The sequence below is a fragment of the Seriola aureovittata genome, chromosome 4 (assembly GCF_021018895.1).
Source record: "Seriola aureovittata isolate HTS-2021-v1 ecotype China chromosome 4, ASM2101889v1, whole genome shotgun sequence".
NCBI classification, from domain to species: Eukaryota; Metazoa; Chordata; class Actinopteri; order Carangiformes; family Carangidae; genus Seriola; species Seriola aureovittata.
In genome coordinates, this window is record NC_079367.1 from 18502610 (window position 1) to 18518098 (window position 15489).

At 42.6% G+C, this 15489-nt stretch overlaps 1 protein-coding gene across 4 annotated transcripts in view; it reads right to left on the reverse strand.

The window, feature by feature from the left end:
• The window catches only part of schip1 (schwannomin interacting protein 1), a 205125-nt gene that overhangs the window by 20148 nt on the left and 169488 nt on the right, over positions 1–15489 (reverse strand). Inside the window, exon 1 of one of the 4 annotated variants that reach the window (XM_056375029.1) lies at positions 5097–5541. The exons of the other annotated variants lie outside the window; for them this stretch is intronic. Within the exon in view, the coding sequence (XP_056231004.1) occupies positions 5097–5126 (30 nt within the window). The 5' untranslated portion in view covers positions 5127–5541. Of the gene's footprint in view, positions 1–5096; positions 5542–15489 lie in introns of those variants that run through there. 4 annotated transcript variants of the gene reach the window in all.

The window sequence follows — 15489 nt, forward strand, 5'->3', positions numbered from 1 at the left end:
GACCTTATGGTGAGGGAAAAAGTGTTAAAAGTTCAAAGTTCTTTTGTTTTTTTTTGTATTTCTTTACTTTGAAGAAAGAAACCTCCACCCGCAGACAGAATCAGAGGATGAATCCTGCTAAATAGTCAGGGATCTAACGGGAAGACAGGGATATCAGATGAAAAATAAAATAGCCAGCCAAGGACAAAGAGGTACAAGGGAGATGAAAGGAGAGTGATGAGAGGGAAGAGAATGCCAAGTGATAGTGATAAACATGAGTCACATTCATCTGTTACTCTGCTGAGAGAGAGACAGAGCGAAGACGAGAATAGAATGATAGAATGAGGAAACTCGAACCAGAGATGAAGACGGTTGGGGAATAATGCATTTGCATGATAACATCAAAGGGCATTCAAACATGCACACACACACACACACACACACACATACACACATACAAAGCAGTTAAATAAAAAAATAGGAAGTGGGTTTGATTCAGTGTTGATCCCTAGGGATTATGGGTAGAGTACAGTGAATTGTCTGGCTGTCTCCCGAATCCACCCACACTGGACTGCTGCTGCTGGGGACAATACAGACAACACACAGACACACACACACATGTACACACACAAGCCAATAAAACCGGTGTTAGTTGTTCGTGGGAGCAGCCTGTTTGGGGCTACAGGGTGGGGCAGAGTCAGCTCTGCTGGTTCTCTGCTTCATTACTGAGGCTGACTTCATAGTGAAGGAGAAGTCACTGCTGATTCAAATGGGATAGGGGGGTGGGGGGTGGGGGTTACCTGGGTTACCTATGTGCATGAAGCATCCACCAACACCCACAAACACACTTGCAAATGTGCACACGGACATTGCCGAAATCACAGTTCAAGGGCATGTGGATACATTCAGCTGCGTATCTGAGACACACACACACACACACACACACACACACACACATACACAAACACAGGTTAATTCCTCTGGTGTAGATGATAGCTCGACTATCGGGTCAGCTGAGAGAGCGAGTGTGAGAGAGAGAGACATACACACACAGAATGGCTTATTGTTCCAAGTGAACAGAGGGTGACTGTGGGAGAGAGGGTTCCTGGCACCTCCTGTAAGCTTGGGATCCAAGGCCAATGGCACTGTGGCTGTGATGCACTCGCTCTTTTTATCAGTCCCACTCCATGTTTGTTTGTAAGTTCTGTATCGGCAAACAGGCACATTGCTCCTTAATGTCTATGTGTATGCTTGTGTGATACCAGACTGCATTTACTGACACATATGAAAGAAACGTTTGGGCCTCAGATCTGATCTTATTTTGGAAAGAGGAGGAAGAGAGGGGGCTGCTACCATAGCAACATGCTGAGAATTTCTCCATGGCAATGCTCTGTGTTCCAAACAAATTGGGCTGCTAAAGAAGCACAGGGTGGCCCATCGGGAAGTCCACTAACTCGCACAGAGGCCAGTGTTTGAAGGAGCTGAAGTTTTGACAAATTGTATAATATTAGGACACACTTGTCTTAGATGAAAAGGAGGCTTGCTGCACAGCAAATGGGTGATATAGGGGACCCAAGCTTCACATACATTACAGAGCAGTGAAACAAATTCAGAATTACATTACACACACTGTCCTATATCTTACAAACTGCAATTAATATGGAGACTTCTAAACTGCACCTGGATCTTGTTTAATCTGTGTGTGTACTAAGGCAAGAAATGCTCTAATTTTCCCATCTTATGTTCCTTCTACTCAGATGAATGTGGCTGGCTAAAAATACAATCTAAAATCTATATCATGTTATCACATTTGCCTACATAACATTAGATGTTAAAGGTATAGTTCAATATTTTGGAAAAGAGCTTCATACAAGAATGAAATGAGAAGATTCATATCAATATCGTGTGTGTGCTTTTGTAAGTCTGGAGCTGGAGATGGGGCATGTTTCATTCTATAACTATTTCTTTGCAAACTAGACAAGTCTATAATGTCAGTAATTCCATAAACTGGGTTTATTAAACACCCTTATTGATCAATTCTGTCATTCTTACATGATCCGTCAGTGATATCTACTGTACTGCTCGTCCTCATTTATAATTCATCACGCCACACCTCATATACTGTTACACTGACACTGGAGCTCTCCTTCCCCCCTCTCCCGTCAAGTCTGAAAAACTGCATGAGCCTGTAGACACATATGCATAGCATAAATACACATAAATCCTCACACACATACACACAAATACTGCGTGTGACAGGACTCAACATTCAATCAGAGTTTGTGAGGCCTTGGCAAAATGAGTATACCTGCGGCCCGAGATGACACACTGTGGCCAAGCTGATAAATCTCAACTATCACCCTTCTCCACCCTCTTGATACTGCTGCTGCTGCTGCTGCTGACAATACGGCACTGCAAGATTTATAGATGTACATGAGAATCTGAAAACAGGATGACATATTGAGACCTCAGCCTTTAGTAAACCCACTGAGAAACACCGTGCTTTTAGCTCACTTAAGCACTTAATGAAATGAAGTGCAGCGTCAAGATGATGGAGATGGCTTCAGTAGATGATTGGTTATTATTGTGATCTTTTGCTCTCTTTGGCCTCATGGTTTATCTGCAAAATTGACGGAGGTTAAATCGATAGATGGTTTTCTTGACTATGGGTCAACTATCGTTGATTCACTGGTTCTCCCAGGGTCAGCCTGTGACTTAATTGGCTGATGGTTTCTGACACCAAGGGGACGCCTGCCTCGATCGTTATGCGATGAAGAAACAGCTTTCCGTATTTCCTTTCCTTTCCTTCCCATCATCTATCTTCTCTCTTCTCCTTCGCCTTGAGCCATCAACAGCCAAGGGGCAACAGGACCACACCTTAACTAAAGCGGGGAGAAAACAATGACACCGATAACCAAAACAGAGATGATCCCAAGACATGGACGGTCCCAGGACACAAACAGAGATGCAGGGACAACGCCCTGCCTACCTTCTTCTTTTTCCGTTGTTTTTACTGTTAACAGTTTACTCATCTAATTTACTCCCTCACTTAACCCCTCACTCGTTCCTTCTCCTCTATTCTTCCCCCCATTGCCCTTTGCTTCTTTCCATCCCTTGGTGTGTGCATGTACGTGTGTGCTATATGTGTGTGAGGGGCGCTGTCTGCCTGCTGGTTGCCAGGTTACCAGTCTAATTGAGGGGCCTCTGGAGAGTTGCTGTTATCAGAGGCTGAACCCTCTGTTCCGCTTACCGATCTCATTCTTTCTCTTATTTGCTCTATCTCTCTTTTCTAGCACACCCCTTGCATTAAAGCCACGTAACGCTTCAACACAGCAATTTCATTAACATAGACTTTTTTCAACATCTTCCTGAATTTTCATCCTCTTGATTGAACTGAAGTCAATTATTTTTTCCATTCTCCCTATCACATATCATCCAAGCTGCTTCAGAAAACTGCATGCCGTTCTCATTGCTCTTTTCAGCTCATCTCTACCTTTGCTTTGCTCAGCTTGTGTTGTCAATACTTCTCCTGTTACTGTTTCATCTCTGCCTTTCATCCACCGTCTCCACTAGCCCTTTGGCGTCACTTTACTCTCCTTATCGGCTTCTCTCTCCTTCATTCCTGCCATTTCTATGTCGCTCCATCTCGCTTTTATCTACCATGAAACATGGCAGGAAATCCTTATCCCGTTACACAACTGCTCCCTCACTCACACAAGCACAAATCCACCCTCCTGACATGCCAAAACAAATATGCAGAAGATGCGCCAAGATTAAAACAAATGTTTAACTAGATGATCAGAGTCTTTCTCAGGTTTTTCAACAGCTGAAATTCTAAATCAGAGGAAATGTATGAATTTATTAATTCCACAAACTTAAACTAAACGATCAAGAGGATGCGCGAAGAACTGACAAGAAATCAGCATCACAAATGTTGACAATGCCAGAAAGGTGAGCATTTACAATTGTTAGCGCCCAGTTTGAAACCCAGCTTAACAACTCAGCTGAATAAAACTGCAGCACATCCTAGATCCATCACATTTTCCAATACACATACAAAAAATGCTTGTCTACTTATACCCAAAAGAAAATTTCATGGTTGGGGAACAGAATTTGGATTCCCAAGTTTCATGTTGCACGGTGATAAAACATGTTAAGTACACCCACAAGGCCGTTCCAGCTCTCTAGAACTCTTATGTTTCCTTCCATCACTTCCTCTGCAGCTTCTCATGCATTACTCCCACAGCTCCAACACTTTCTCCCCCCCCCCCATCAAAGAAGCTCCATCTTTCTCCCTCAATGCCTCCCCCGGCATATTCAGCTCATTTGCCTTTCATCTACCTCTCTGCTTTTTCCCACTCTCTCCATCTCCACTGCATTGCAGACTTTCTTCCCTAGCAGAGCTGGTTATAGAAAAGCTGATGTACAGCTGTAATGTGCTTGCTTTCCTTTAATCATGACTGCTTCATTCCTCCCATTTCCTTGTTAGATAAAGTGGGACACTGCTGTCACATGTCCCACAAGAGTCACACACACATAAACATGCACACACATATACACATATACGCAACCCTCCAAGCAGCCATTCACATTCAAATTCTCTTCATCACTGTGTTGTCTGTACCATACACTGAGCTACTTGGATCCCTTACATGAAACTTGCAGCTCAGAAAAGCATTTTGCACACACACAGGGTTCAGTCGTGACACTTCTAAACTTGCAGTTACATGCATACCTTATGCCTCCTTGACATGGATTGATGAGGCTGGATGAGGAGGAGGAGGAGGAGTAGGAGGAGGAGAGGTAGGACATTATTCCCTTGAGTCAAGTGCTCTCTTAGCAACCAGCCAGCCATCAGATTCACAGCATAATCACATTACCAGTAAAGACAGAGCAGTACTCCTACACATGTTTGCATTGACACATTTGCAGCAATGTTGTGGTTTCAACTTGACATTCAATGATTTACGATAAACTGAAGGAATAAAACATGATATTCACATGATCAGCAAAGCTACCAAGAGGAAAATCAACAGCAGCTTCAGTGTCCGTCAAAATGTCAAAGAAATAATCGAATTACAGTGATTTGTGTTATGCCATTTAGCTCTGAGATCTACCTGGTACGAACAGTTTTCCTGGTGGACCATCCTTCACAGCATCTTAGAACGGAGCTGGCTGAGCTGGGGGAACAGAAGCGGGACTGGGATAAGATTCCCAGCCCTGCAGTGGTATTCCAGTGGAAAGGAGAGGGGAGGAGAGGAGAGGGGAGGAGAGGAGAGGAGAAGAGAGGAGAGGAGAGGAGGGATCCCACCGAGTCCTTGATCCAAACTAAAAATCAATTCTCCTGCTTGCCTCTCCAGTCAGTTTAGTGCTCACCCTCTGCTTTCTGTCTCTCTTTTCTGCTTGTTTTCTGGTCTGTCTGTTTGTCAAGAGAGAAGGGCAGGGTTTGATCGCTGCTTCCCCAAAGCCGAAAAGAGGGAGGGCAGTGATAGACTGGAGGAGGGTAGTGAGAACGAGAGAGAGAAACAGAGAGGGAGGGAGGGGAGCGGTGAAAAGCAGAGTGACTATGTTCCCGGTCGCCTTTCTCTGTCTGGTTCAGATTGAAAAGGGGGAGGAGCTGCTGGGCTGAGTGTATGTCGGCCAGTGGGAAGAGGGGATAGTGGAAAAGGGAGGGAGGTTGAGGGCGGTGTGGGTCAGGGTCGGGATGTCATTCTGCTCTTTCATATGGAGTCATGCCAGACAGAGAGAGAAGAATGGGAGAAGGGTAGAGGAATGACTTTCATACTTTAATCTTTATCTTAATCCCTATCTGTGCTGCATGAATAGTCATCAGGGGTAGGATGCTGCAATGCTGTAAAAATCGAACTAAAACACGGCTGGGCATCAAACCTTCAATGTGTTTCTAGCACCGGTTTCAACTGTTCAGGCAAAGAGGTATCATTCACTGATGCGTGACTTTGTGACACTGATGTGACACAGTATCCGTGGTATGTGGACACTGCACGGTATCCACAGCTTCTCCTCATTTTCTCGGTCTCTTTGTCGGTTTATAATCCCATAGTGGCAGATGGCTGGTCTATAATCCAAATGCAGGACAACCTGCTCAGTTAATCGCTCCCTTTTCCATCTCTCCATCCATTCCCCCATCCTGACCTCTGCTCATTACTGTGATAAATCTCTTTGTTTTCTTGTTCGTCCATTCTTTTTGATCTCACTGAGATGTAAACATGAGTCCTTCCACATCTTTTTATCTGCACCAAGGCTGAAACTAATGGTTATTATTACAACTGATTTAACTAATGATTAGTTTGAGAAAAATCAGATACTAATTTAGTTTACAAGATGTCAGAAAATAGTGAAATGTTGTTATATATGTCTGCTACAATTTCCTAAAGTCCCTTGTTTTGTCCAATGAACAGCTTAAAACATTACATTTTGAACATAAGACAGAAAAAGGCTCCACACCATCACATTTGATAAGTTAGTAAAGTCTTCAACAATCATTAGGTTATAATGATTTCTTTTTAAGTTTCTATTATTGAACTACTCAATGAGTTGAGTAATCATTTCACAGATCACTGTTTTATAGTTTTTAGTTTTTTTTATCTGCTACTCTAAATGCTGTGTTTCTATTTTGCTCCACAGTCATCACACCCATCACAGCAGTGAAACAGCTTTGCACAAGAATGTGGAGAATGTGACATCCAGTTAACTCATACATCTGTTTCAGCTTTCATTTTTGTCGTTCTTTTTGGCAAAGTGGCACCTCCTGGTATCTCATCCCTCCTCCCGGGTCAGATCTCTCTATCTGATATTGATCTCTGTTGGGTGACGCTGCTTTTCCCGATAAGACCACTCGTGGGTTTAATGAGCTGGAAGCGGATCGATGAACTCCCTGCTCTGATCTCTCTGCTCAAGCCTGCACATCACTGGCTCTGGGATGGCCTTCTGCGTGGTGCCAAGCTGGTGCAGTTTGGAACATTGCCAACAGCTGTCACACTAACCTTGGATATAATTACCTGTGCATGACATTGACCTGTGATGAACTTGTTTTTTCTTTCAGTGAAAGCTACCAACTGGGACTCTAAAGCTTATGCTGAGTTTACAGGCACACAGTAACTAGGAGAAAAACAGGAAAGCCGTGTGAGAAATTGCAGATTATAAAGTTGCTGGTGAAAAAACATTTTGTTGCTGCTGTTTTTCTGCTGGACATATGTCTCTGCTAATGCATTAGCCATTGAAATGTGATGAATTGATTCAAATCAGGTTTGTTGCTATGGATTTGCTGTGGTGAGTACTTTCTGCCCTCTAGTGATCAACAGTCGCTTAAAGAAAATTAAAATTCCCCCCCCCCCGAGCTCTCTTATGACTTTCCAAAACTCATAATCCCAGAAGCCAAGCACTTCATGCAGTTGTTGGTCAGGTGTGCGGAGGTGAGATAATCTTTTTTCATCCTCACACAGCTACTGTACTTGCTTTCTTTCCTTTGCTTTAGTAGGCTTCATAAGCGAAGAACATTAAAATGGAAGCCAATACCCAGTGTTAGTGAGTCAACGATCTGATGTACTAGCTCCAGTATTAAGATCTTTACTGCCTCAGGCTCACTAAAGCCTGATGCTTCACCCTTTTGAATACAAATGCATTGTACAGATTTCACTCTCTGATGTACACGCGCACACATAGACAGGAGCAAAGAATAACTTTGATGTCCAACATCTGTGAACCATGCTTTGATACAAGACACCCCAGCAACCCCCTTCCTCTCCTCTATCACCATGGCAGCGGTCAGTCTGAAGACACCCCCCCCCCACTGACCTACACTCGGTTGTCAAGGTTACAATCTGAGTCGCACTACAGGTGGAGACGGAGACAGAGACAGCACCTGTTCATCCACACTAGAAAAAAATCAAACAAAAAACGACATCCAACACAACGAGGACTGTACAGTGTGTAGCCACTGATTCTCGAATTGCATGTGTATTAGCTGCCTTTAACAGCAAAAAATAAGCAAAAAAACAGACACAGCAGACAAACAGCAACAACTGTGATTATGTAAGAGGCCTAAATCAGCACAATGAAGACTCAGAACAAAGATTATTAACTGGAGAAAGACATACAGGCAGGCAGACTGCAGTTCAGCCTCCCACACACTGGCTACATTATGAGTTGTTCCTCCCTGAACTGGGAGGTGTAAATCTAAGAACTAAAAGACAAGTGGATTTCTGCAAATAGTGGCTTTCTGCTAAATTATAGCTGTATGCTGATTCTTATACCAAATTTCAACTGTAGTAAGTAAATTATGCATGCATAGAGTAGGAGAAAGTGCTGTTTTTCTGTCACTCTCGCTGTGAGTGTGTGGTACAGTGTACACCGAGCACTGGAGCAGCTCCTCTCATCCTGCACATCAAAACAACACTCATGTGGGGCTCTGTGTATTTATCTCTGCTATGTTGGCATATTTATAGATGCAAACTAAAATAGTGAATCCCTAATCATAAGTCACTGATAACGGAGTGAATAACATGGTTGTTCACGCTACTACAACTAGTGGGATACAGAGGGAGGCGGACATGATACTGTAGGTGGTAAATAATGCCGCTTAAAACTCTGTACTAGGGATCGACCGATTATCGGCCGGGCCGATTATCGCCGCCGATATTCAGCATTTTGACGCATATCGGCATCGGCCTTTTTTAAAATTCGACAGCCGATAAGAGATCAATTTAAAACTGGGTTATTTTGGCTATGATGCAGCCGCGCCTCTCTGTCTGCTGTCACTACTCTGTCGCCAGCATTGTCCCACCCACAGCACCATCTGATTGGTTACAAGCAGAGCCACGGTAACAGCCAATCAGCAGTGTAAGCGGTGCATGAACAGTCCTTACACACACGGTGGAGAAGGTCCGGAGAGCAAATACTTGTTTTGAAGGTAAGTTAAGGCAGCAGAGTTTCCCGAAATTGTAATAAAAATCCCAGTCCTCTACAACTGACAACTACTAGTAAGATTACTGTGAGCCCATTAACGTTATATAAACATAAGCGGCAGCTCTGCTGCTCGCAGTCCCTCCAGACGTGCCTGTTAATCACTTGAAACAAGGTTGCTGATAATATCGATATGTCCGGTTTTATTGCAGGGAAGCCCGTCGAGGTGAAGGCTGGTTAGCTTTTAGCGTAACGTTAACCCATCGGTCCGCGGCTCTAGATGCTCAGCAGACTGTAGCAATGGGGAGAATGTCTGTTATGGTAGAGAAAAGTGTGTGTTTGTGTGGAAGTCACATGAGAAACTCTACAACTCACGACTACTAACGTTACTGTGAGGCCCAAGACGTTGGCGGCAGCTGTCTGTTCCTACGATAAACACTGATTATTAAAGTGAAGATGCTTTAGGCTATTTAGTGTTTAATCCCTTGAAACAAGGTTACTGATAACATTGATACTGAAATAGTTATAAAAGTAAGAAGTGTGTGTGAGAAAGAGAGACACAGAGAGAGAGAGAGATTGCAGGGAAGCACGTTGAGGGGATGGCTAGTGAATAGTGTGTGTGTGTTTGTGTAAGCCACATGAGAAGCTGCAGAAACTGACAGCAAGTACCGTCTGTCTGAGAGAAAACTGTAGGGCAATAATGGCTGTTTAACTACCAAGTACTTTACCTTTTTCTGTGTTGATTGAGAGATCCCAAGCAGCAGAAAATGACATATTGTTAGATGAAGTGTGTCCTGAAGCTGTCTTTGATAGTTTCTTGTAGAGAGGAGCAGGATATTGCTGTTCAAGACTTAAGACATAATGTAACTGCATCATAAAGCCTACATGAACTGCATTCTTCAAACTGCAAACTTCAGGAACTATTTATTTATTTATTTAAATTTTCAGTTAACTTTATAAGAGATGCTGCTGACCCTGGGAACTCCTTGCACTTTTTGTTTTTGTTTGAACTTAAAACAAAGATAAGTGAAAGATTAACATTTCAGTTATATTGAAATTTTGGAAAACTTTATTTACTGTAGAAAACTTTAGTGAGCTATTTATTTGTTTAAGTTTTCATTTAACTTTATAAGACATGCTGCTGAGCCTGGGAGCTCCCTGCATTTTTTGTTAGAATTTTAAAACAAAGATATCTATTGTCTAAGAAAAAAAAAACTTTAACATGTTGCAAATCTGAAAAGCTGTTAAATAAACATATGATTAAAGGCATTTGAACAAAGTTAAGTGGAATTTTTCCATTATTCAAAATTTTCACGCCAATATTTTCCCTTTTATTGCAAATAAATATCGGCTCCAAATATCGGTTATCGGCCTCCTTGACTACTAATAATCGGTATCGGTATCGGCCCTGAAAAAACCATATCGGTCGATCTCTACTCTGTACAGCTCATGGAAAATACATGGATCCCAGTCATGCTGCGACGCCTCCTCCCTTTCGCTGACAAAACAGCTTGCCCTCTCTCTTTTCAGCCTGTGTGCCATCTACCCCTCCTTCCTCTCTCTCTGGCCTTTCAGTGTAACTACACTTGCTTTCTTTTCACCACTTTTCTTCATCTCCCCCCTCATTCCGTCTCTTTCTCTCTTTCTGCCTCCCTCTCTGTCTCAGCAGGAAGAGGGGAGCACAGATGCTTTTAGCGAGCTGACATTTTGTGCCAGTGTAAAAACACTGCATAGCAAAGCAGGTCGGCTCAGTGTGAGGGCCAGATTCTGGCGGTAATGAGCTCGCTCTGACAGGGAGGAACTGATGTGGAAGGCCAGGGAGTGCATGTGTGTGTATGTGTGCGCTTGTGCTTATGTTCAGCCGCCAGAGGTTGTTCTAATGAGGACTAGAGTTGGTGGTGGGGAGACTGAGCGTGCTGTGACCACCAGTCTGTGTTAATATTTGTTTCACATTTTTAAATGCGTCACAACAAATTTGTATACCAACTGAGTAAATGACAAACTGACCACAGTTACACTTGTGCAATGGCGCAGTCCATTATGAAACAAGAGTTGTGAGTCACAGGGAATAATAAGCAGCTCAGACACACTAGATTTTTTATATATTTCTTGTTGTCTTGACTACACATAAAAAATGTGGAAAGCAAAAATGAAATCATGAAAATGTGGAAAGAACTAAGTTTAGAGTTGAAAGGACTAGTTGCTTACTATAAATCTTAGTTAATCTTACATTAATCTTAGTTCTTATCAGTTAGTTAACAGAAAATAAATCATTTTTCTCTCACTGCCTCACAAATGTGAGGCTTCGTTCATTTTCTCTTCATTAGATCACTGAATACTGAACATCTTTGGGCTTTGAGGTGTTGTTTGGACAAAAAACTAAATATTGTGATTGTGAGAAAAAATGAATATTTAACATTTTCTGACATTTTATTTTATTAATTAATAATGAAAATACCTGTCACAACCAAAAATGCCCCTTCCCTAGTTCCAGGCTCTCTGTTGTGATGTTTACTGCCTTTGTGTGTTTTATGTGAGATAGTAAACTGAATATTTTTGGGATGTGGACTGTTGGTTGGACAAAAATAAGCAATATGAAGATATCTCAGTATATTTTCCCTCTAAATTTTATAGATTAAGTGATTAACTGATCAAAAAATAATCATTAACTGCAGCCCTACAGAGCACTAGATTGATGGAATGGTTATTCTTGTGTTGTGGGTATAGGCAAAGAGATAAACTTGTTTTATGCCCTGTTCGCTATAGCAACAGATGAAGCTCTCTGCATGATCTGGCACAAAGTCTTCTCTCTCTCTTTCTCACACACACACACACACACACACACACACACACACACACACACACACACACACACACGAACATGAACAGCTTAGATAACACAGTGAGAGTCTGAAACATGGAGGAAAACACACCCTTGGTTTCTAGGGGTCTGTGTGTGTCAATGTGATTTAAACATGCCTCGTAATATATTTTTAGCCTGGAATAAACAGACCACGTTTCACAACCCACTTTTCTACCTTTTATATATATATAGATATATATATATATCTATATATATACACACAGTCTATATATATATATATATATATATATAAATATATAGACTCTGTGGGTGGGTGGGTGTATGTATATATACATACACCCACCCACCCAAACACACTATAATTAGGTGCAGAGAAGCACAGTGTTTGATGTTTCGACTCCACCCAAATGAACACACAGGTCCAGACAAGCACACACACACACACAGTCAGTGCAAACACAGGCCACTGTCTGTGTGTGTGACTCAACCCTTTATTTCTCCTACAGGACACAGGAGAGGTGATGGATATGAGTTTAAAATCCTTCACTGCTTAGAAAATATAAACCCCCCTCTCTCTCATTTTCAATTTCCAGCTCTCTCTCTCTTCTTTTTGTTGCAATAAATCTTGTTTTTATTTTTTTATATCTCCTTCAGACCCGTTACTTATAAAGCTGGCCTGTGTGCGAGCACGTGTTTGTGTGTGTGTATTTGGCTCTGCTCTGTAGTGACTGTGCAGTATGAGGACTGACACGGGGCTATAACATTAGAGGCTGTCTCCTCGCTGCTACATAAATCCCCATTTCCTCCACAGCACGCTCTGCCACTCATAGCCTGCGCCCCCTCTTTGATAGTTTTCATAGGGTGGAGAAGTGGAGCCAGGCAGAGGGGGGGAAATGGTCTCCTGCTGTATTTTGGCTGTGTGAGAACATTAGGCCATAATGCTTCCTGACAGCTTGAGGAAGCGGACAATTATCCGGGAACAGGAGCGGGAATGGTAGTGAAGGACAGGGGATGTCTGGAAGAGAGGGAAGAAGGAGATGAGAAAAAGAAAAGGAGAGGAAGAGGGTGGAGATTTGCAACAGTGTAGTAAAATGAGTTTGAGACTTGGTATGAGCCTATAAGATGACTTATGTGCTAGGCCTTACTCAGACCTTGGTGAATCATGGTTGACTGAATCAGAAGAAGGGTGTGCTTGCGTGAGTTTTTGATCAATCGGATAAAAAGTGGAGGCATGTGCTGCTGGAGGCCGTGTATCTCCTCCTAAATCATTATCATTTGATCTCAAATCACAACAGCGCCTCAATCTGGTTGACGCTGCCTAGGTGACATCACTCTGGATCATCAAACACACTGGTGTAGGTGAAATCATCAGTAACAATTTACCTTAAGCTTCCTGATGGGAAGCTACACCTATAACCTCATTATTAGTCATCAGTTCACATAGGTTTCTGTATTTTTGTGTTTGTTTACCAGTTCACACGAGGAGAGGTTATTGGGCAGCTGATTAAGCCGTACTTTGACACCAGATAAGAGCAGTTCAGACAGTACCACTCCCGTTGAGGCTGTCATGAACTTAATAACCCGAAGGAATGTCTTTGACATTTTGACAATATCCAAAAACCAGCAGGTCAATCTAAGTAGCAAAAGTTTTGATTTTATGTGTGTGTAGGTGACCACCCCTCTCTTCAGATAAAACATGATTGAGCTGTTAAGCTAACTTCACTTTCCAGCTGAATTTAAAAGGGTCAATACTGGGCTCTTCAGTGATAAAAACAACAAACCGCACTATATATCTTTGGCTCCTGACACACCAAGCCGACAGTCAGCTGCCTGGCACATTTGGCCCATTGAGCGTTTTGAATCGCAACAGTGAGAGAGCTTACTGACTGGCTATTCAGTCTTGTGAATCGCTGATTTTACCCATTTATGGTAGTTTGTTCTAATGCTGCTTTTTCCTTTCTTCCTCCAAAAGGAAGACCAAAGCAGAGCTTTACCATGTCAACTGTGCCTTCTATTCAGACTTATTCTCCATTTGTATTCCAAGAACAACAACAGGACGCACTAACTGGTATGCTTTGTGTATGTGCACCTTTTTGTGATTTGACAGACTCCCTGTTTCCTCCATGCAGGTGTATGTGAAGAATGCATGTGCATGCAATGTTCAGCCGACAGTCAGTTGTAGCTGTAGTTGTAGTTTGTAACACATAAAGACACATTAACATAAAGCCTGAGGTGACCTGAGGTATCCAAAGTTTTTGATCATCTAGCCTTTGTCATCCCTAGTTCTTTGATCCCGGTTTGGTGTGTCACACAAACCCTCTCTGCACATCAAGGTAAAGGGAACATTCAAAACAGGTGTACAGCACAAAGTTTTGCTTATTTAAAACACGAAGCAAATGCACTGCATATTTGATTATTTTCTTTGCCAGAAAAGAGGAAAACAAATAGCTACCAAGCAGCAACCCACATATGGTCAAAGTCCTGCCGGCATGAACCTGCTCTTTGTTAAAGGGTCACACATAACATAGTTGGGAGGAAACTGAGATGCATAGACAGATGTACAGCTGGATCTGCTTTATGTTCTATTCTCGACATATTTAACTTTTCTGTTACATACAAATTCAAAAGACCACATGTTACAGCAAAGGAATGCAGTGCCCTGGGCTAAAATTACATTTTGAGCCTTTTGCCAAACAATTTATCTACTTTGAGCCTGAGCTGTCAGAAGTTTTGTCTCTGTTTGACTACAGCCACATCACGTGTGCATGTAATGTTCAAAACCGTCTGACAAACTAGACAGATAGCACAGATTTCATATTCATATTCAGGTCATATTTTGCTTTACCTGAGTTAAGTGCCCGACTTGCTGTGAGGAATCCAAGGTTAAGCTGAGCTGAAAAATACTCCACTGATAAAAAAGAAAAAGAAAAAAAAAACATCTACCAACACTGGCAGACTGTCAGGATACCATGAAAAGAAAAAGATATCCTTTGATTTAGTGAGGTGAATGTGTACATGTGTGCGTGTGTGAGTGTGTGTGTAAGTGTGTGTGTATGGACTAACAGGAGGCATAAATCTGCTTGACTCTGAGGCAGAGGCAGTGCAGTCAGTTTGTGTGAGGAGTGTGTGTGTGAGAGAGAGTTTTAGTGTGCAGAGGACCGGGCGTGTTTCAGCTGGTACCGGCATATACATGCACACATTCACACACACAAGGAGCTGTGGTTAAGCTTAAGGGGCTGAACCAGACACCAGAGCCTCAGCAGGCGCGCTCCACACCTGGTTTAAGCCCTGCCCCCCCCCATCTCTGAAGCCTCCTCCCACTTCCTGACCATATATACGTTGACTATCTTTTCCTGCAACTTCCCACCCCACATTCCTCCTCTCTCCTCCCTCCTCCTCCGCAGGTTCTTTTTCATCCCAGCTACCTCTCTTTTCAGACCTGCCTGCTTTGTTTTCCCCATTCAGGACCTAACTCTAGTGTGACTGCTTGACATTCATTGTTTGTGCCTATTTATATCCACTATAACCGCACTCAAACCCTGCAATTTCTTTCTTCTCCTTCCCTCGCCGTCTCTCCCTCTACGTGGCATAGTCTGAGTACTGCGTGAAGGTAGCAGTTAGGTTGTTAGTGGAGGGTGGTGAGCACAGTTCAACTACTGAACTTAACATAATCACAGAGCACAGAGTGGAAACTGCTCTCTGCCTTTGCTCTTTTTTCTAACCTCTCTGTGTCTCTCTGCTTCTTTCTCATCATTTATTTTCCA